At 43.8% G+C, this 22,085-nt stretch overlaps 1 protein-coding gene across 5 annotated transcripts in view; it reads right to left on the bottom strand.

Annotated features, from left to right (window-relative positions):
- The window catches only part of slc29a1a (solute carrier family 29 member 1a), a 79,047-nt gene that overhangs the window by 3,518 nt on the left and 53,444 nt on the right, over positions 1 to 22,085 (bottom strand). For 3 of the 5 annotated variants that reach the window (XM_024425113.2, XM_024425116.2, XM_024425112.2), the window contains exons 2-11: positions 5,967 to 6,047; positions 5,758 to 5,839; positions 4,754 to 4,935; positions 3,203 to 3,342; positions 2,569 to 2,703; positions 2,319 to 2,416; positions 1,767 to 1,851; positions 1,462 to 1,577; positions 1,250 to 1,358; positions 929 to 1,014 (exon numbers count right to left, since the gene is read on the bottom strand). In XM_024425113.2, the coding sequence (XP_024280881.1) occupies positions 929 to 1,014; positions 1,250 to 1,358; positions 1,462 to 1,577; positions 1,767 to 1,851; positions 2,319 to 2,416; positions 2,569 to 2,703; positions 3,203 to 3,342; positions 4,754 to 4,935; positions 5,758 to 5,839; positions 5,967 to 5,995 (1,062 nt within the window). In that variant the 5' untranslated portion in view covers positions 5,996 to 6,047. Of the gene's footprint in view, positions 1 to 928; positions 1,015 to 1,249; positions 1,359 to 1,461; positions 1,578 to 1,766; positions 1,852 to 2,318; positions 2,417 to 2,568; positions 2,704 to 3,202; positions 3,343 to 4,753; positions 4,936 to 5,757; positions 5,840 to 5,966; positions 6,048 to 11,261; positions 11,376 to 22,085 lie in introns of all 5 variants that reach the window. The other 2 variants (XM_042323643.1, XM_024425117.2) reach the window with 2 other exon arrangements.

Genomic DNA, 22,085 nt, shown 5'->3' with positions numbered 1-22,085 from the left:
TCCAATTGGACATTTATTGGAAAATCTGGAGTGGCGCCTGAGACAGCGTTTTCCACCACCATCAACAAAACACAAAATGATGGAATTTCTTGTGGAAGAAAGGTGTCGCCTCCCTCCAATAGAGTTCCAGACACTTGTAGAATCTATGACAAGGCGCATTGAAGCTGTTCTGGGTGGCCCAACGCCCTATTAAGACACTATGTCAGTGTTTCCTTTATTTTGACAGTTACCTGTATATCTCTACAGCAACTCTCAGCCAGTGAATCGCACACTGTTACAGCCCCAGTCGCACAGCTGTTACAGCCCCAGTCATGTGACCTATTTACAACAGGAAACTAGTCCAAATCAATAGGGGGTCTTCAGTGTCACCATGAGCCACTCCTCACCTACCCCTCCAAATACACTTCTTTCAGCAGTCACACAACCTCTTCATCCTAAAAACACAAGGGATTTTTTTCCAATACAAACCACTGGCCTACACATCAAAGTGTTCCAGATTTTCCAGAGAATTCTGAATGATTGATGTCTCGGCAATATGTTTTCAACTGTGGAGAGGGTTACAACCCCATGACATTATGACATCATCAGGCAGTAATCCAGATCAGATTTGGACTAAATATTTAGATTTAACACATTTGAGATGGTATTTTTAAACAAAAGCCAGAAATGAATTTGTTGTGTCATCATGTATGATACTGTTGTCATGGGAGTCGTCAGTCTAATCCTCTCCTCTTCAGAGTGATGAGACGCCAAGACATTCTGATCCATGTTCCAGTGAAACGGCAAAGAACTCAGCCAAGGGGAACAATTGGTCAGGCCAGGGGGAACCATTTCAGGGGAGCACAGATGTTAGGTGGGAATCTACACCAACAAACCTTTGTCTGTTTGAGCCAGTGTTAGTGGAAAGTGCTCAGGGCTTCAGACTCACCCACATACACACGGCCGTCAGACTTCTGCCTGCCCAGTCCATCACATTGAAGAGCAGGAAACATGACACAGGGATGAAGTATTTATCTGTGGAGACAAAGTAACAGCAGCAGCCGCATGGCGAATAAGACTACAGTCCTCACAGACTCTTAAATCCTACTGGAACCCATTACAGCAAAATCGGCAGAAAGGCAGATGTTCGGCATTGTCCTTGCCAGTTGAGAGGATTAATGCTATGAGCCTGTATGCTGGTCTCTGGCTTTTCACAAGCCATTAATACAGCAAAACACAGTCAATAAAGACTTCCCCTTAAGACACTCACCCCAGGCTCCCCCATCGGCCACGGTGGACCTGACGTCAACTGTGACTGCAGGGAATGTTCCGATGGTGATGGTGAACACGAAGCACACAGAAAGGGCCATTACCCAGATCTACAGGAGACCACAACATCAGTAGGGGGTTTTAGGCCCCACCACCAATTCCCTCACTTGGGAGGACTACTTTGTTTATATCATCTTTGTGCCGGTCCCTTACCCGTTTAAAGATGGCAAACACAGATATGTTGGACCTGGTTTCCTCCTCTGTCAGGCTGACCACCTGCCTCTTCTGTGCTGGGCTGTCTGTCACACAACATCCCCTTTTGCTGTTAGCTTTACACAGGTAGATATGCAAGAGAAATGCACAACTTGGAAGAAAAGCACTGAGAATTAGGTCAAAGAGCAGAGATAAACAAGCAAAATATGTATTGTAGTATAAACCCAGTGAGCCCTGGGAAGATTCAGAGTACACTACTACACAGCAAATGAGAAACATTTCTCAACGTTACATTCCATCTGCACCTTTTTCCAAAAGGTCCATCTTGTTCTCTTCATCTCTGCCGGCTGGCCTGGATCCATTACTTTCCAGGTAGTACTGGAAAAATTCCTGCGAGGTTGGGAGAGACATTAACAAAAATCAGCACATTTGTTGTGCTTACCCTTACTTTAGGGTAGCTAAGTTGACTGAGAACTATTCGCTTTTACAGCCACGACCTGGGGATGAGTTACAGGGGGGAGGAGAGGGGATAAATGAAGCCAAGTGGAAGCTGGGGATCAGGTGTCCATGATGGTATGAGGGCCAGATTGGGAATTTAGCCAGGACATGGGGGTTAACACCCCAACATACTATTATCAGGTTACTGCATCTATCTATATAGCTGCATGTAAGGACACATTATGGATACAGGCCAGGGAGTCTATACAATGCTACACACTACTAAAGGCTTCCCTCAGATAACATTGTTGAGTCAATGACAACTTGTCTGACAGAGTGAACTAGCATTTTGAGGTCAGAGCATTCCATTAGGCAGAACACACTAGTAGGGGTCAATAGTGTGTTAGTTGAGGTCTCACCATTCTGGGCAGAGCGAAGTAGGACAAGATGGCCAGGAAGACGACCACGCACGCTGTGATGAAGTAGCCAAAGGCACTGTCCTGTAGGGCCGAGCCACCTAAACACACAAAGAGAATACAGGGTCATGACCTGGAAGTGCTTACTATTCTCATCCTGGAATATATGAGTTATGGACCTGGTGGGAGTGGGAGTGTTATGGAAAGTGTTGAGAGCAGTGGTGTGTGTGTTTTGAGTGTGTGTCAGACGTACTGGCCAGGGCACAGATCATAGAGAAGGCAGCGAAGGTCCCGGCGAGGCCCTGTCCACTCATGATAGGCGCAGTGTAGGAGGCCGGCAGCATCCCAGCCAGACCAAACAAACTGCCCTGCAGCACTGCCCCAAACGCTGGGGAGAGAAAAAATGTAATTAAGTCAAAGTAGAGAGAGAATGAGTGATTGCAGATGTTGGATATAGGAGGGAGTAATACATTTAAAAGCAAAGGAGAGGGCAAGAGGTTTATATCAGCAACACAAGAAAAATAAAGCAAAACCAATGAGAACATCACAGGGGTTGTTTTACATCATAAACATTATTTAATTCACCCGTCTTCCTAGTATAGACAGACAGGAAGTCTTTACAGGGAGAGTGTGGATGTCAACATCAAAGCGTTCCAACTGGGTCACCTTCTCCTCCCCTCTAGTGGAACCTGGACCGTCAGAGAAGCTGGTCCTCATCAGGCATCAGGGGGCCAGGATCAAAGCAACAGGAGAGCATATCCCTGCTGTTTAACATCCCACTTTAAACAAGCCAACTCCGTAGCAGATGGTGTGAAGGTGAGTGAGTTGAACTGTGTGAGCTTGGTATGTTAGGTAAGAGTCTAGTAGTTTGGGTGGGGTCCACTTACAATTGATGCAGATAATTTTGATCATGGTGAGACAGAAGAAGGGGAGAGGGCTCATGTCCACTTTGACCAGCACCGCCGTCAACAGGAAAACCAACAGGATCACAGACAGGGAGCCGGCGATACGGCAATTCTGAGGGATCCTGGGGGACAGGTGAGGGGAAAAGGGGAGACAAACAGAAGGAGATATTCATAGGACTGTTTAGACAGGAGTGGGGGTCATTGATGGACAAGCCCTTGCTGGATCTCTCTATATCCAACTATAATTAAAGTCCACATACCAATGTCCTATGGAAACAACTGATGGGGTTCACGGAGTGAGTATTAGGTAGGCAGAGATAACTTAAGTTTACATGAAAGGTACCGTTCAGGGTAGCTTAGGGGAAACTGAGGAACATGTATGGAGCGAGGTTAGGGGGGCATGTGAACAGGCAATGTTTGAGGATAAGAGTGAGGTTTGGTTTGGAGTTTGAGTCCTGGGTCTCCTCGAGGTCACAGTAAAGGGATTGACATTCAAGTCTGAAAAGTGCTTCACCATCAGACAAGGCAGGAATATTTTTTTGTCTTCCCAAAGATTATCATCACCTTCCCCAAAATGCTAATTGGTTATGCTAATGAGCTATTTACAGGGTAGCCTAGTGGTTAGAGCGTTGGACTAGTAACCGAAAGGTTGCAAGTTCGAATCCCCGAGCTGACAAGGTACAAATCTGTCGTTCTGCCCCTGAACAGGCAGTTAACCCACTGTTCCTAGGCCGTCATTGAAAATAAGAATTTGTTCTTAACTGACTTGCCTAGTAAAATAAAGGTAAAATAAAAAATAAAAAAAATTAAACATGCAGAAGTACCTGCCTTTCACCTACACATAGGGGAGGAACCAGGAAGATCACTACTGGAATTCTTTGTATTTTGTTTGTATCAGTAAAATACATTCTCAGAGCAGGCTCAACTTGCCTGCCTGCCATAAATTGTCCATCTTCCACTTTAACCATCTTGAAGAACAATCTGGCTTTAAATGGCCATGTACTCTTATAATCTCCACCCGGCACAGCCAGAAGAGGACTTGGCCATCCTCTCTAGGTTTCTTACTAGGTTCCTGTCTTTCTAGGGAGTTTTTCCTAGCCACCGTGCTTCTACATCTGCATTGCTTGCTGTTTGGGCTTTTCGGTTGGTTTTCTGATAGCACTTTGTAACATCTGCTGATGTAAAAAGGTCTTTATAAATAAATGTGATTGAACAATTGGGAGTAACGGTGCAACCTCAGAGCAGGCTCAACTAGGCAGGGTAGCCTCATGGTTAGAGCGTTGGACTAGTAACTGAAAGGTTGCAAGTTCGAATCCCCGAGCTGACAAGGTACACATCTGTCGTTCTGCCCCTAAACAAGGCAGTTAACCCACTAGGCCGTCATTGAAAATAAGAATTTGTTCTTAGATGACGTGCCTAGTTAAATAAAAAAAGGTAAAATAAAAAAACTGCTCAGTTTAATTGCCCCAGGGAATAGGGCAACCTTAATACCAATCCCTGCAGTAGAAACATTACCATTAGTTCTAACTATACCTCTGGTGGATGAAGGAGTTAAGGCAGGTGAAGATGAGCAGGGGCACCATGGCACACAGGGTCATCACATTGTTGAACTTGGACTCCAGGACATTCCTCGTGTCTGCCTCCACTACCGTGGCGTTGGCCGTCAGATTCGCTGAGCCTTCGATGGCTGGGTCCTTCAGTCGGCTGGTGAAGTACTAAAGGGAAGCAGGAGGGTGGAGGAGCGAAAGGGGTTCATGAACAAAGCTTACGAGAGTCAATGATTTCTCGGGATGTGCATCTTTCCCTTTCAAGACAATTCGATATGTATCTAGATACGAAACTTGAAACTATATGGGCTCCGATGCAATACAGGATTTAGTGTGAAACGATCCAGTGAAATACTATGGAGAGAGTGTCTCGGGAAGGTAGAAAGAAAGTAATATGAGCACAAATAATTAGTGATTTGGCGATTTGTAACATTTGAGTTGATTTTTTGACCGATGCATGCTGCGTTTGTTTAATCTCTAATGTTTTCATAATGCTAGCCTGCTGCCGAGGGCGGGGACATATTGGCATGGCAACACACCTGGCCAAAAGTTTGATGAACCAGGTGGCTTCTAACTGTTTACAATATTGGTCTCAATGAAACATCCTCCCTCGAGGCAGCTCCAGAAGCATTAAAATGACCCTTTTGTTAGCATTTCAGGTAAAATAACAACCTAATGTTTATATCCCAGGACAAATTAGCTAGCAACAGCAAGCTAGCTAAATAGGACAAATTAGCTAGCAAGTGCAAGCTAACTAGCTAAATTGCCATAAATGTTTAATGCTTTTCGACCTGTCCCCAAATTAGTGTCATTGGTTCAGAGTTTGTTTTGATATTTTAACCTGCGTGTCATGATCGCGTTTGGTGTAGGGGGACAAAATAAATGTATGCACGATGTCGAATGCGCGCAGCAGCCAGTTTGGGTTCCATGTAAGTCTGATTTCTCATGGTTATTATAATCAAGCAGTTGTGAAGAATGCAGAACAGTTACCATGGTTGCAGTCATGAAGAAGTTCCATGGCAGGAGGGTTCCCAAGCCAAGGATGAAGAAAATTATCCACACCGCATTATACCTGACAAATACAGTCACACACCAGAAATTTTAATATGTAGCCTTTACCAATTGTATCCTTCAAATATATCCATATAGCATTAAATGATTGCAGGCAGAAGCAGAAAATGCAAAGTCACTGCACTCACTTGTCCTGTGGAGCATTGATGGCCGTCATTGTCCTGAAGTACTGCAGGAACCAGCTCTGAAGTCAAAATGTGTCACGGGTACTGAAAACAGACATTTTCATAAATTAATCAGCCTAGTCTTCACAAAGAAACAATAGAAAGTTCAGGAGAATGAATTCGACATGCAGTTTTTTGCCAATTATCCCAAAAAGATTAACAAAACGCCACATTGTGATATTATCCAACATTGTACAGTGGGGCAAAAAAAGTACTTAGTCAGCCACCAATTGTGCAAGTTCTCCCACTTAAAAAGATGAGAGGCCTGTAATTTTCATCGTAGGTACACTTCAACTATGACAGACAATGAGAAAAAAATTCCAGAAAATCACATTGTAGGATTTTTTATGAATTTATTTGCTAATTATGGTGGAAAATAAGTATTTGGTCACCTACAAACAAGCAAGATTTCTGGCTCTCACAGACCTGTAACTTCTTCTTTAAGAGGCTCCTCTGTCCTCCACTCGTTACCTGTATTAATGGCACCTGTTTGAACTTGTTATCAGTATAAAAGACACCTGTCCACAACCTCAAACAGTCACACTCCAAACTCCACTATGGCCAAGACCAAAGAGCTGTCAAAAATTTGATCATATTACTCCAGTGCTAGCCTCTCTACACTGGCTTCCTGTCAAAGCAAGGGCTGATTTCAAGGTTTTACTGCTAACCTACAAAGCATTACATGGGCTTGCTCCTACCTATCTCTCTGATTTGGTCCTGCCGTACATACCTACACGTACGCTACGGTCACAAGACGCAGGCCTCCTAATTGTCCCTAGAATTTCTAAGCAAACAGCTGGAGGCAGGGCTTTCTCCTATAGAGCTCCATTTTTATGGAACGGTCTGCCTACCCATGTCAGAGACGCAAACTCGGTCTCAACCTTTAAGTCTTTACTGAAGACTCATCTCTTCAGTGGGTCATATGATTGAGTGTAGTCTGGCCCAGGAGTGGGAAGGTGAACGGAAAGGCTCTGGAGCAACGAACCGCCCTTGCTGTCTCTGCCTGGCCGGTTCCCCTCTTTCCACTGGGATTCTCTGCCTCTAACCCTATTACAGGGGCTGGGTCACTGGCTTACTGGGGCTCTCTCATGCCGTCCCTGGAGGGGGGTGCGTCACCTGAGTGGGTTGATTCACTGTTGTGGTCATCCTGTCTGGGTTGGCGCCCCCCTTGGGTTGTGCCGTGGCGGAGATCTTTGTGGGCTATACTCAGCCTTGTCTCAGGATGGTAAGTTGGTGGTTGAAGATATCCCTCTAGTGGTGTGGGGGCTGTGCTTTGGCAAAGTGGGTGGGGTTATATCCTTCCTGTTTGGCCCTGTCCGGGGTGACCTCGGATGGGGCCACAGTGTCTCCTGACCCCTCCTGTCTCAGCCTCCAGTATTTATGCTGCAGTAGTTTATGTGTCGGGGGGCTGGGGTCAGTTTGTTATATCTGGAGTACTTCTCCTGTCCTATTCGGTGTCCTGTGTGAATCTAAGTGTGCGTTCTCTAATTCTCTCCTTCTCTCTTTCTTTCTCTCTCTCGGAGGACCTGAGCCCTAGGACCTGAGCTCCAGGACTACCTGACATGATGACTCCTTGCTGTCCCCAGTCCACCTGGCCATGCTGCTGTTCCAGTTTCAACTGACCTGAGCCCTAGGACCATGCCCCAGGACTACTTGACATGATGACTCCTTGCTGTCCCCAGGAGTTTTTCCTAGCCACCGTGCTTCTACACCTGCATTGCTTGCTGTTTGGGGTTTTAGGCTGGGTTTCTGTACAGCACTTTGAGATATCAGCTGATGTATGAAGGGCTATATAAATAAATTTGAAAAATTTGAAAAGCTGTCAAAGGACACCAGAAACAAAATTGTAGACCTGCACCAGGCTGGGAATAGGTAAGCAGCTTGGTTTGAAGAAATCAACTGTGGGAGCAATTATTAGGAAATGGAAGACATACAAGACCACTGATAATCTCCCTCGATCTGGGGCTCCACGCAAGATCTCACCCCTTGGGGTCAAAATGATCACAAGAATGGTGAGCAAAAATCCCAGAACCACACAGGGGGACCTAGTGAATGACCTGCAGAGAGTTGGGACCAAAGTAACAAAGCCTACCATCAGTAACACATTACACCGCCAGAGACTCAAATCCTGCAGTGCCAGACGTGTCCCTGTGCTTAAGCCAGTACATGTCCAGGCCCGTCTGAATTTTGCTAGAGAGCATTTGGATGATCCAGAAGAAGATTGGGAGAATGTCATATGGTCAAATGAAACCAAAATATAACTTTTTGGTAAAAACTCAACTTGTCGTGTTTGGAGGACAAAGAATGCTGAGTTGCATCCAAAGAACACCATACCTACTGTGAAGCATGGGGGTGGAAACATCATGCTTTGGGGCTGTTTTTCTGCAAAGGGACCAGGACGACTGATCCGTGTAAAGGAAAGAATGAATGGGGCCATGTATCGTGAGATTTTGAGTGAAAACCTCCTTCCATCAGCAAGGGCATTGAAGATGAAACGTGGCTGGGTCTTTCAGCATGACAATGAACCCAAACATACCGCCCGGGCAACGAAGGAGTGGATTCGTAAGAAGCATTTCAAGGTCCTGGAGTGGCCTAGCCAGTCTCCAGATCTCAACCCCATAGAAAATCTTTGGAGGGAGTTGAAAGTCCGTGTTGCCCAGCAACAGTCCCAAAACATCACTGCTCTAGAGGAGATATGCATGGAGGAATGGGCCAAAATACCAGCAACAGTGTGTGAAAACCTTGTGAAGACTTACAGAAAACGTTTGACCTCTGTCATTGCCAACAAAGGGTATATAACAAAGTATTGAGAGAAACTTTTGTTATTGACCAAATACTTATTTTCCACCATAATTTGCAAATAAATTCATAAAAAATCCTACAATGTGATTTTTTTTCTCATTTTGTCTGTCATAGTTGAAGTGTACCTATGATGAAAATTACAGGCCTCTCATCTTTTTAAGTGGGAGAACTTGCACAATTGGTGGCTGACTAAATACTTTTTTGCCCCACTGTACATCACATCTTCAACTGAAATTCAGTCCACAAGTTCACCATCCTGCCAGTAACAAAACAATTTCCTGTCTAGCTAGTTTACCTGTCTAAGGTAGGGTTGTAGAATAATAGTGAAGACATCACAACTATGAAATAACACATATGGAATTATGAAGTAACCAAAAAAAGTGTTAAAGCAAAATATATTTTAAATTTGAGATTCTTCAAAGTAGAAACCCTTTGTCTTGATGAGAGCTTTGCACACTCTTGGCATCCCCTCAGCCAGCTTCATGAGGTAGTCACCTGGAATGCATTTCAATGAACAGGTGTGCCTTATTAAGTTCATATGTGGAATTTCTTTCCTTCTTAAAGCGTTTGAGCCAATCAGTTGTGTTGTGACAAGGAAGGGGTAGTATACAGAAGTTGGTCTTTTACCAAAAAGGGCTAAGTCCATATTATGGCAAGAACAGCTCAAATAAGCAAAGAGAAATGACAGTCCATCATTACTTTAAGACATGAATGTCAGTCAATCCAGAAAATGTCAAGATCTTTCAATGTTTCTTCAAGTGCAGTCACAAAACCCATCAAGCGCTATGATAAAACTGGCTCTCATGAGGAAAGGAAGAGAGAGTTACCTATGCTGCAGAGGATAAGTTCATTACAGTTACCAACTTCATAAATTGCAGCCCAAATGAATGCTTCACATAGTTTTAAGTAACAGCTGTGGCTGCTTTGCATGATGTATTGTTGGCTCTATCTTCTTGCCCTTTGTGCTGTTGTCTGTGACCAATAATGTTTGTACCATGTTATGTTGCTACCATGCTGTGCTGTTGTGTGTTGTCGTCTTGCTATGTTGTCGTCTTGCTATGTTGTCGTCTTGCTATGTTGTCGTCTTGCTATGTTGTCATCTTAGGTCTCTCTTTATGTAGTGTTGTCTCTTGTCGTGATGTGTGTGTGAGATAAAACGCACATGTTCTTAACTGACTTGCCTAGTTAAATAAAGGTTAAATAAAAATAAATAAAAAGACATCAACTGTTCAGAGGAGACTGTGGGAATCAGGCCTTCATGATCAAATTGCTGCATAGAAACCACTACTAAAGGACAGCAACAAGAAGAGACTTGCTTGGGCCAAAAAAACAAGCAATGGACATTAGACCGGTGGAAATGTGCGATTTTTGGTTCCAACCTGTCTTTATGAGACGCAGAGTAGGTGAACGGATGATCTCAGCATTCTGCAGCGATACGGAATCCAATCTGGTTTGCGCTTAGTGAGACTATCATTTATTTTTCAACAGGACAATGACCCAACACTCCTCCAGGCTCTGTAAGGGCTATTTGACCAAGGAGAGTGATGAGTACTGCATCAGATGACCTGGTCTTCACAATCACCTGACCTCAACCCAATTGAGATGGTTTGGGATGAGTTGGACCGCAGAGTGAAGGAAAAGCAGCCAACAAGTGCTCAGCATATGTGGGAACTCCATCAAGACCATTGGAAAAGCATTCCAGGTGAAGCTGGTTGAGAGAAAGTCAAGAGTGTGCAAAGATGTCAAGGCAAAGGGTGGCTACTTTGAAGAATCTCAAATATATTTTGTTTAACATTTATTTGGTTACTACATCATTCCATGTGTTATTTCATAGTTTTGATGTCTTCACTATTATTCTACAATGTAGAAAATAGTACAAATAAAGTAAAACCCTTGAATGAGTAGCTGTGTCCAAACTTTTGACTGGTACTGTATATCTCTCAATATTTTGCATTCAGCAGGTTTTGAAAGGACCGAAGAGTTTGGGCCGCTTCGTGTTTACATACTGGTAACGTCACAGCCCTAATTAGGCTACTTTCTTATTCTGACCAAATATACAGATGAGCATGTAACCAACATTACATTTCAGACAAACAACAATTCCTACCTACTACATTTGTAACTGAAAGATACAAACCAAGTTCTTGTTTACCAGGAAAATATAGTTTGTTAAATTGAAAAAAGATGCAGCATGTGTAAGCAACAATAGGAGTTATAACCGCTGATATTCCTACCATTAAACCAAACCAAAAGTCTAGCCTATCCAGTTTCAGTGTTCCATAGTGACAAATAAAGCCACAAGACAACCTTCAAAATCTTATTAAGCACGATAATGTGTCATCTCAACAAATCAAAACATTCTAGCCAAATATCCACACAAGTCAAAATGTATCATCCAAGCCAGACACAGAGTCTGCTATATCAGCACTATTTTCTTCTGATTTTGTTTTATTATACTTAGAGTAGTGCAGGAGTAGCCTAAATCCAAGAGTTGATTTACTGAAAGGATAGATTGGCAGCTGAACATCGTTTCAATTTATACATGGGAGGAAGCCTTGGTTAAGAGGTGGTCTAAAAAGAACATACAGAAGTCTGGCATTAGTCCTTCCTATCACAATATGCTCACTGGCCCCACACATCCCATAGCAACTACTCTACCACTGATGGAAGACATCTACACACAGACAGATGCTTCTGTGACGCCTTTCTGAAACACAGCAGGCTTTCTGAGACCCTCTAAAACAAATAGCCAGAGTTCACTGTACACACAGATGTCTGTGCAGAACTCCAAGCATCCCAGCAGCCCAAACAGGTTTATCTCACAATGTGTCTCATAAGCATAGGCATGATGTGTTCTGGATGCCATAAAGGAATAGGCTAAGCCTTTTTAGATGGAAATGTGCATGTCCAATTTAGATAGAGTCATCATCATGGAGTCATCATCATGGCCATGGGTAAGGAGTATTGAATGCAGCTCATTGTTCCACGCTGAATCGATACAGTTACATATCGCAATCTAATTTCTGGACGATATATCAATCCTTCACTCCAAGTATGGATTTGTAATAGACACTGCTCAAAAAAATAAAGGGAACACTAAAATAACACATCCTAGATCTGAATGAATGAAATATTCTTATTAAATACTTTTTTCTTTACATAGTTGAATGTACTGGCAACAAAATCACACAAAAATTATCAATGGAAATCAAATTTGTCAACCCATGGAGGTCGGGATTTGGAGTCACACTCAAAATTGAAGTGGAAAACCACACTACAGGCTGATCCAACTTTGATGTAATGTCCTTAAAATAAGTCAAAATGAGGCTCAGTAGTGTGTGTGGCCTCCACGTGCCTGTATGACCTCCCTACAACGCCTGGGCATGCTCCTGATGAGGTGGCGGATGGTCTCCTGAGGGATCTCCTCCCAGACCTGGACTAAAGCATCTGCCAACTCCTGGACAGTCTGTGGTGCAACGTGGCGTTGGTGGATGGCGCGAGACATGATGTCCCAGATGTGCTCAATTGGATTCAGGTCTGGGGAACGGGCAGGCCAGTCCATAGCATCAATGCCTTGTCTTGAATTAGGAGGAACCCAGGTCCAACCGCACCAGCATATGGTCTCACAAGGGGTCTGAGGATCTCATCTCGGTACCTAATGGCAGTCAGGCTACCTCTGGCGAGCACATGGAGGACTGTGCGGCCCCCCAAAGAAATGCCACCCCACACCATGACTCACCCACCGCCAAACCGGTCATGCTGGAGGATGTTGCAGGCAGCAGAACGTTCTCCACGGCGTCTCCAGACTGTCACGTCTGTCACAAGTGCCCAGTGTGAACCTGCTTTCATCTGTGAAGAGCACAGGGCACCAGTGGCGAATTTGCCAATCTTGGTGTTCTCTGGCAAATGCCAAACGTCCTGCACGGTGTTGGGCTGTAAGCACAACCCCCACCTGTGGACGTCGGGCCCTCATACCACCCTCATGGAGTCTGTTTCTGACTCGTTTGAGCAGACACATGCACATTTGTGGCTTGCTGGAGGTCATTTTGCAGGGCTCTGGCAGTGCTCCTCCTTGCACAAAGGCGGAGGTAGCGGTCCTGCTGCTGGGTTGTTGCCCTCCTACGGCCTCCTCCACGTCTCCTGATGTACTGGCCTGTCTCCTGGTAGCGCCTCCATGCTCTGGACACTACGCTGACAGACACAGCAAACCTTCTTGCCACAGCTCGCATTGATGTTCCATCCTGGATGAGCTGCACTACCTGAGCCACTTGTGTGGGTTGTAGACTCCATCTCATGTTACCACTAGAGTGAAAGCACCACCAGCATTCAAAAGTGACCAAAACGTCAGCCAGGAAGCATAGAAACTGAGAAGTGGTCTGTGGTCACCACCTGCAGAAACACTCCTTTATTGGGGGTGTCTTGCTAATTGCCTATAATTTCCACCTATTGTCTATACCATTTGCACAACAGCATGTGAAATTTATTGTCAGTGTTGCTTCCTAAGTGGACAGTTTGATTTCACAGAAGTGTGATTGACTTGGAGTTACATTGTGTTGTTTAAGTGTTCCCTTTATTTTTTTGAGCAGTGTACACACGCACACACACAAAAGTTTGGGGTCACTTAGAAATGTCCTTGTTTTTGAAAGAAAAGCAACTTTTTTGTCCATTAAAATATCAAATTGATCAGAAATACAGTGTAGATATTGTTAATGTTATGACTATTGTAGCTGGAAACAGCAGATTTTTTATGGAGTATCTACATAGGCCCATTATCAGCAACCATCACTAGCCTTTTAAAATTCAAATATTTTTTATTAGCTAACACAACGTGCCATTGGAACACAGGAGTGATGGTTGCTGATAATGGGCCTCTGTACGGCTATGTAGATATTCCATTAAAAAAATGTTAAAAAGCCGTTTCCAGCTACAGTAGTCATTTACAACCATGTCTATGCTGTATTTCTGATCAATTTGATGTTATTTTAAGCCGTTAGTCGGCTGCATGCTGCACCACTGCTTATAACTAAATATATGTTAACTTTAAGAAATCTAAGAAGTGTCAAATAAATGATATCCAGCTCAGGGCTCCAGCTTTGCATTTGGATTGATAGCTTGCTAGATGTCCAGTGGCTAGATGTCCAGTGGCTAGATGTCCAGTGGCTAGATGTCCAGTGGCTAGATGTCCAGTGGCTAGATGTCCAGTGGCTAGATGTCCAGTGGCTAGATGTCCAGTGGCTAGATGTCCAGCTTCTTGGTTACAGCAGACATTCTAGCCTGAGTACTAGTCTCTTTGACTAATGGAATGTTACTGTAGCTATTGTCAAAAAGAGACTGTCCTTTCTGCCATCTTCAATGAATATTCTATCATTAATGAGCTCTTGGAAAACAGAGGAGTTGATCCTGATTCGATAAGTCTCACAGCTATCCTCCAATCACAACTATTATCCTAATATGGGAACTCTATTTTTGGAACTCTCTCCACAGAACAGTTGGTATCCGGTTACTAAACAACCATTTTTTGTTTGTCCAACGGAAAACAGCATAGAAATAAGAATGAATAGAAAGGGTGTCTCCATAGAGTACCACAGTATGAGTCATAATACCTATAAAACCTAGAGGTCAAACAGGGAAATGGTTACAATCCATTTTCCACCATTCATTTTTCCCATAAAGGATTTTAGAAACACTTAAAATAAGGGCTGTGTTTCGTGTAGGTTTACCCTGGCGTGACGTTTTGATATCCATGTAAATCTCGTTGGGACAAGGTGACTTTTATCAATATATTCACCTATACCGCCCAACCCTACAAACTCGATTTGACGAGCTAATTATTTCTCAATAGTGTGTTTCATTGGAAAACTTGATCAGCGGAAGGACTGACTGAATAATCTGACACGCAAGGAACAAGTTAGTAGCGGAAGGCATGGCGACTTTGATTGGGTTAGGTTATCTGAAGCTCTGATTAGGAGCCCAGCAGCACATTAAAAGCTGTCATTATTAAGTTCCCCCGTAGTATTTATAGCTGTAGCTACTATGCCATTACATTTTTAAAAGGCAATGGTAACTAAAAATAGAGGATAAACATACAGTTCTGCAATTGTTGCATTGGACTCTTACATAAATATTGTCCCCAGAAATGAATGGCCTTTGAGGACAGGTCGGTCCATAGTGAAAGGTCTACATGTGGATAGGATTTCAATCTCTTGGTCCCTGTGACAGGCTAATCGTTGAAATCCAGCACAAACTAATAAGAACAACGTTATCACAGCCAATGGAATTACTGAGACTGTGTGTCACATGGTTGAAGAAGGAATCCAATTGGAGGTACCAAGCTCCGGTTCATTCTGTCTCACTCCGTTGAACGTGTCATCAAACAGTGCCAGCTGGCTGGCGTGCCCCTCTGGGATGAAGTCTGTCCCCCTGTCTGACCAACTCAGAGCCACAACACAAAATCCCACATTGTCCTGAGCCAATGACACTTCACCAGTGCCACTCAAAATTTAAAAAACTGACTCTAAGTACCACTATTGCAGTGGAAGTTGGCTGCAACATAATACTCTTACATCAAGTTGTAAAACTCTCATAAGCCAATCACAACTAAGCCTACTTCCGGCCCTAAGGAAAATACCGACTAACAAAATGTTGAGATCACAAGTTGTTTTGCCCTTTGAAGTCACCCAATAAATCTAAAGCCGTCACTCTAGCCTCATTCCCAAGAGACCAAACAGTAGTAAGAAAGCACTTTGAAATAGTGTGGAGGTCACCCTTTGCGTTAGCATAGAATGGGGCCGATATGGTCTTGATCATATAGGAATAGCTCTGTGACGGGTAGACCTTTATTCCCAGACAGTGTATGGGTCACATGACAAGGTGAAAAGAACCGCTCGCTTCACCATTTCCCAGGAGTTTATATAGCACTAGTCCTTATCACTGTTCGACTGTTTAAGGGAGAAATCAATAGTACTCGCAAGAGAAGTTGTCCCATTCAGAATTAGCTAAACGTTCCAGAATATTACTAAGAGAGCACAGTAGCAGCAGATAAATAACTTGTCAGAAAGAATAGTAAGCAGTCCCCCCATGTACTGGATAAAAACAGACTTACAGCTTGTTATCGGGTAGTCTAAATAGATGTATCAACAGTATCACAATGTTTTTTTGTTTTTTTACATGTTGTAATTCATCCCTCTGGTTTAATGTGGGCAGTTTGCAAGCAGTTAGTAGGAGCTAAATCTAGTGGAAATATCAGAGCTCCCCTTGCCTTCACCCCATTGCCCAACCTCGAGGACAGGAGAGTGCACTACCTGCTGACCAACACACACACGTACTTCAATCCTTTACGATCATGTTTAACGACCAAGGGCTCCCTCTCAGATTCAGCATCCAAAAGCTATTTCCTCCACCATTTCCAGGGATCTGGTTCTTGAATCAGACACGGGTGGATTATCATGTCAAAAACAATACTGTGGGCTCCACAAATAGCCTGTGGGCTGGGATTGGTTTATAACAGCCACTGCTGGGCCTGTAATAGGAGGATGGTACGTATGATACTGTGGTGCATCTGTGGTTTGCTCAGGCAGCCAACACACATCCAGTCTACACAGCAGCATCACACATCCCACCATAGCGCCCATTTATGAAGACAGTTGGCTAGGACTCTGATTTTGGTGTGAACAAAAAAATCCTATTAATGCAGAGTTCTCTGTAAGCTCCCCATTGCTAGTTTCTCTCCTACTTCGGATGGGGTACTTGGAAATTAAAGCCTGGGCCAAATACATATTCAGTCCATCAGTTCCACATGGCTAAAATAGCATTAGCTCAGCACAGCAGGCCTAGGTAACACAGTTGGTTGTGTTAGAGGCTTTGACAGACAAAGGCATGGAGATGAACCCAAGTCTTTGGCCATTAGCTGAGAGAACAAATAAAATCATAGGAATCTTATGAGAAAGAGTTAGAAACATAAAAGTTGTTGTGTACAATGCATTCGGAAAGTATTCAGACCCCTTAACTTTTTCAAAATGTTCTTACGTTACAGCCTTATTCTAAAATCGATGAAATAAATATCCTCAATCTACACACAATAATCCATAATGACAAAGAGAAAATAGGTTTTTAGAACTGTTCACAAAAAATAAATAAAACATCAATACCTTATTTACATAAGTATTCAGACCTATTCAAGCCTTTATGGTAGAGTGGCCAGACGGAAGCCACTCCTCAGTAAAAAGGCACCTAAACGACTCTCAGGCCATGAGAAACCAGATTCTCTGATCTGATATAACCAAGATTGAACTCTTTGAACTGAATGACAAGAGTCACGTCTGGAGAAAACCAGGCACCATCCCTAAGGGGAAGCATGGTGGCAGCATCATGCTGTGGGATGTTTTTCAGCGGCAGGGACTGGGAGACTAGTCAGGATCAAGGTAAAGATGAACGGAGCAAAGTAGAGAGAGATCCTGAATGAAAACCTGCTCTAGAGCGCTCAGGGCCTTAGACTGGGGTGAAGGTTCACCTTCCAACAGGACAACGACCCTAAGCACACAGCCAAGACAACGCAGGAGTGGCTACAGGACAAGTCTCTGAAGGTCCTTGAGTGGCCCAGCCAGAGCTTGGACATGAACTCGATCGAACATCTCTGGAGAGAGCTGAAAATAGCTGTGCAGCCAGGTAACAAGGATCTGTAGAGAATAATGGGAGAAACTCTCCAAATACAGGCGTGCCAAGCTTGTAGCGTCATACTCAAGAAGACTCAGGGCAGTAATCGCTGCCAAAAGGTGCTTCAACAGAGCACTGAGTGAAGGGTCTGAATACTTATGTAAATGTAATGTCAGTTTATTTTTTGTATGTATAATAAATTTGCTAACATTTCTAAAAACCTGTTTTTGCTTTGTCATTATGGGGTAGTGTGTAGATTGATGAGGGGGGAAAACTATTTAATCAATTTCAGAATAAGGCTGTAACATAACATCAGCCAGCCTCAGCCCGGTCAATTCCTGCCAGTTTGCACAGCGCGATATCAACCCAGAGCATATCGGACTGCTTTTTCTCTACCACATCTCCGAATTCCTACCGCAAGCTCTGAACCTTTATGCCGAATCATCGCAGCTAGCTAGCTGATATCCGAGTTGCTACTCCTGGCTAAACACCAGTTAGCCTGGAGCTAGCCTCAAGCTAGGCCCATCTCCCAGCTAGCCGGAGAAGTTCATTCAGCCAATTCTTGGGCTACAATACATATTTTGCCAATTGGCCTGGATCCTTTTACTGCCGACACGGAGCCCCGCCGATCCATCACGACTGGTCTGCCGACTAAATCGTCTGCGGGGGTTTCAACAGGCTCTTCCATTGCAAAGACCCACGGCCCGTAGCTGTCTGAATCGCCGGGTCTTCAGCTCGCCTAGCTACTCACTGGAACCTATGATCACTCGCCTACGCATGCCTTGTCCATCGCTGTTTTGGTTAGTGATTATTGTCTTATTTCACTGTAGAGCCTCCAGCCCTGCTCAATATGCCTTAGCTAGCCCTTTTGTTCCATCTCCCACACATGCAGTGACCTCACCAGCTACTAGATGGTTCGATGGAGTCTCCAGAGACAAAACCACTCCAATCGTCACTCAATGCCTAGGTTTACCTCCACTGTATTCACATCCTACCATACCCTTGTCTGTACATTACGCCTTGAATCTATTCTTCCGCGCCTAGAAATCTGCTCCTTCTACTCTGTTCCGAACGCACTAGACGACCAGACGACCAGCCTTTAGCCGTACCCTTATCCTACTCCTCCTCTGTTCCTCTGGTGATGTAGAGCTTAACCCATGCCCTGCAACCCGTAGCTCCACTCCTATTCCTCAGGCACTCTCATTTGTTGACTTCTGTAACCGTAAATGCCTTGGTTTCATGCATGTTAACATTAGAAGCCTCCTTCCTAAGTTTGTTTTATTCACTGCTTTAGCACACTCCGCCAACCCGGATGTCCTAGCCATGTCTGAATCCTGGCTTAGGAAGGCCACCAAAAATCCTGAAATTTCCATCCTTAACTATAACATTTTCCGACAACAAAGAACTGCCAAAGGGGGCGGAGTTGCAATCTACTCCAGGTCTGGTCCAAACTATTCGAGCTTCTACTTTTAAAAATCCACCTTTCCAGAAACAAGTCTCTCACCGTTGCCGCTTGTTATAAACACCCCTCAGCCCCCAGCTGTGCCCTGGACACCATATGCGAATTGATTGCCCCCCATCTATCTTCAGAGTTCGTACTGTTAGGTGACATAAGCATGTCCCAGTTTAACACCCCGGCTGTCCTACAATCTAAGCTAGATGCCCTCAATCTCACACAAATTATCAATGAACCTACCAGGTACAACCCCAAATCCGTAAACACGGGCACCCTCATAGATATCATCCTGATCAACCTGCTCTCTAAATACATCTCTGCTGTCTTCAACCAGGATCTCAGGGATCATTGGCTCATTGCCTGCATCCGTAATGGGTCTGCCCCTCATCACAGTCAAACGCTCCCTAAAACAATACAGCGAGCAGGCTTTTCTAATCGACCTGGCCCGGCTATCCTGGAAGGACATTGACCTCATCCTGTCAGTAGAGGATGCATGGATGCTCTAAAAAAAAGTGCTTTCCTCACCATCTTAAATAAGCATGCCCCATTCAAAAAAATATAGAACTAAAAACAGATATAGCCCTTGGTTCACCCCAGACTTGACTGCCCTTGACCAGTACAAAAACATCCTGTGGCGTTCTGCATTAGCATCAAAAAGCATTGCTTTGCTTTATCTTGGCCAGGTCGCAGTTGTAAATGAGAACTTGTTCTCAACTGGCCTACCTGGTTAAATAAAGAAAAAAAAAGTCAAATTAAAAAATGACCCAAAAAAGTACAGTCAAGTGCTCAAAAAAACAAAAACAGACGTTGCAAGAGGCCTTTGCCCGCGGCACACCATATGACAAAAAAATCACGAAGATGGAAGGAGATAACAGCTGCCGTTACAACTTACATCTGCAAAGACCTGACCCCAATTTACACGGTCGAGGGACAGGGGTTTCGTGAGTTGGTGCTAACACTCGACCCAAGATACCAAGTGCAAATTGATATGTGACACGTATTAATGCCAAAATAACATGCAAAACAGACAAGCCCCTAATATATATATACACACAGTTGAAGTCAGAAGTTTACATACATTTAAACTCAGTTTCACGATTCCTGACATTTAATCCTGGTAAAAATTCCATGTCTTAGGTCAGTTAGGATCACCACTTTATTTTAAGAATGTGAAATGTCAGAATAGTCAAGAGAATGATTTATTTATTTCATCACATTTCCAATGGGTCAAAAGGTTACATACACTCAAATAGTATTTGGTAGCATTGCCTTTAAATTGTTTAACTTGGGTAAAATTAAATCGGTCGACCTCCGATTGTGATATGTATCGTTGTCAGGATATGAAATTACCTATATCAGGATATGAGATTTTGGCCATATCACCCAGCCCTAACTGTCTGTGTGTGTAAAGTGAAATAATGCTGTTAAATTCAGCTTTGTGACGATAATTCCGAAGCACATGATAGTCCAGGCAGGAAAGAACACTGATACTACTGACACACACACACACACACACACACACACACACACACACACACACACACACACACCATTACTGTACTGAAGCTCTTCAACTCGCCTTTCATATACATTTAGGACTAATAGGAAACATGATGGCATTCTTTTTATACCAGGATACTCAACATGAACAGCTCACAACACAACAAAAATACATTATTTATGCTTGATCACTTTTGAAAAATGTATCCTAATTTCTATGGCACTGCCTATAACTAACTATAAGTATAATTATAAGAAATCTAAGTGTCAAATAAATTATCTCCAGCTAAGGCTTCCAGCTATGCATTTGGTTTGTTAACATGCTACATGTCAAGATCAAACTTCTTGGTTACAGCAGACATTCAATCCCCTCCTGGAGCAAGATCCTTGTTACCTAAATTGTTTTGTACAAGGGGGGGGAATACATTGGTTTTTAAATAGCACCCCTTGTGTGCACCTCCGGTTTTGTGCCAAACATCTCCCCCTGACAGAATTGTCCCCCCCTTCGTGGTTTTCATTTCTACGTGCAGAGCTGTTGACCGGGGTAGGGGTAGCCAGGTGGAAAGCATGGCCAGCTGTAGAAAAATGCTTATTGAAATTCTCAATTATCATGGATTTATCGGTGGGGACACTGTTTCCTAGCCTCAGTGCAGTGGGCAGCTGTGAGGAGGTGCTCTTATTCTTCCTGGACTTTACAATGTGAAAATAACTTTTTGGAGTTTGTGCTACAGGATACAAATGTGTTTGAAAAAGCTAGCCTTTGCATTCCTAAATGCCTGTATATATTTGTTCCTAACTTCACTGAAAAGTTGCATATCGCGGGGGACATTTGATGCTAATGCAGTACACCACAGGATGTTTTTGTGGTCTGGAGTGAACCAAGGGCTATATCAGTACCTGGTTCAAAAAAACATTTGAATGGGGCATGCTTAATTAAGATGATGAGGAAAGCACTTTTAAAGAATATCCAGGAATCCTCTACTGACGGAATGAGGTCAATATCCTTCCAGGATACCCGGGCCAGGTCGATTAGAAAGGCCTGCTCGCTATAGTGTTTTAGGGAGCGTTTGACTGTAATGAGGTGTGGTCGTTTGACTGCAGTCCCATTACGGACGCAGGCAATGATTGCTGAGATCCTGGTTGAAGACAGCAGAGATGTATTTAGAGAGCAGGTTGATCAGGATGATATCTATGAGGATGCCCGTGTTTACGGATTTGGGGTTGGACCTGGTAGGTTCATCGATCATTTGTGTGAGATTGAGGGCATCTAGCTTAGATTGTAGAATGGCCGGGGTGTTAAGCATGTCCCAGTTGTCACCTAACAGTACGAACTCTGAAGATAGATGGGGGGAGGGCAATCAATTCACATATGGTGTCCAGGGCACAGCTGGGGGCCGAGGGAGGTCTATAACAAGCGGCAACGGTGAGAGACTTGTTTCTGGAAAGGTGGATTTTTAAAAGTAGAAGCTCAAACTGTTTAGGCACAGACCTGGATAGTGTGACAGAACTCTGCAGGCTAACTCCGCCCCCTTTGGCAGTTCTATCTTGTCGGAAAATGTTATAGTCATGGATGGAAATTTCAGGATTTTTGGTGGCCTTCCTAAACCAGGATTCATACACATCTAGGACATACAGGTTGGCAGTGTGCTAAAGCAGTGTATAAAACAAACATA

This window comes from Oncorhynchus tshawytscha, linkage group LG06 (assembly GCF_018296145.1).
Source record: "Oncorhynchus tshawytscha isolate Ot180627B linkage group LG06, Otsh_v2.0, whole genome shotgun sequence".
Taxonomy (NCBI): Eukaryota; Metazoa; Chordata; class Actinopteri; order Salmoniformes; family Salmonidae; genus Oncorhynchus; species Oncorhynchus tshawytscha.
The sequence above is the reverse complement of the archived record's forward strand: the minus strand, read 5'-3'. Positions and strand labels throughout refer to the sequence as shown.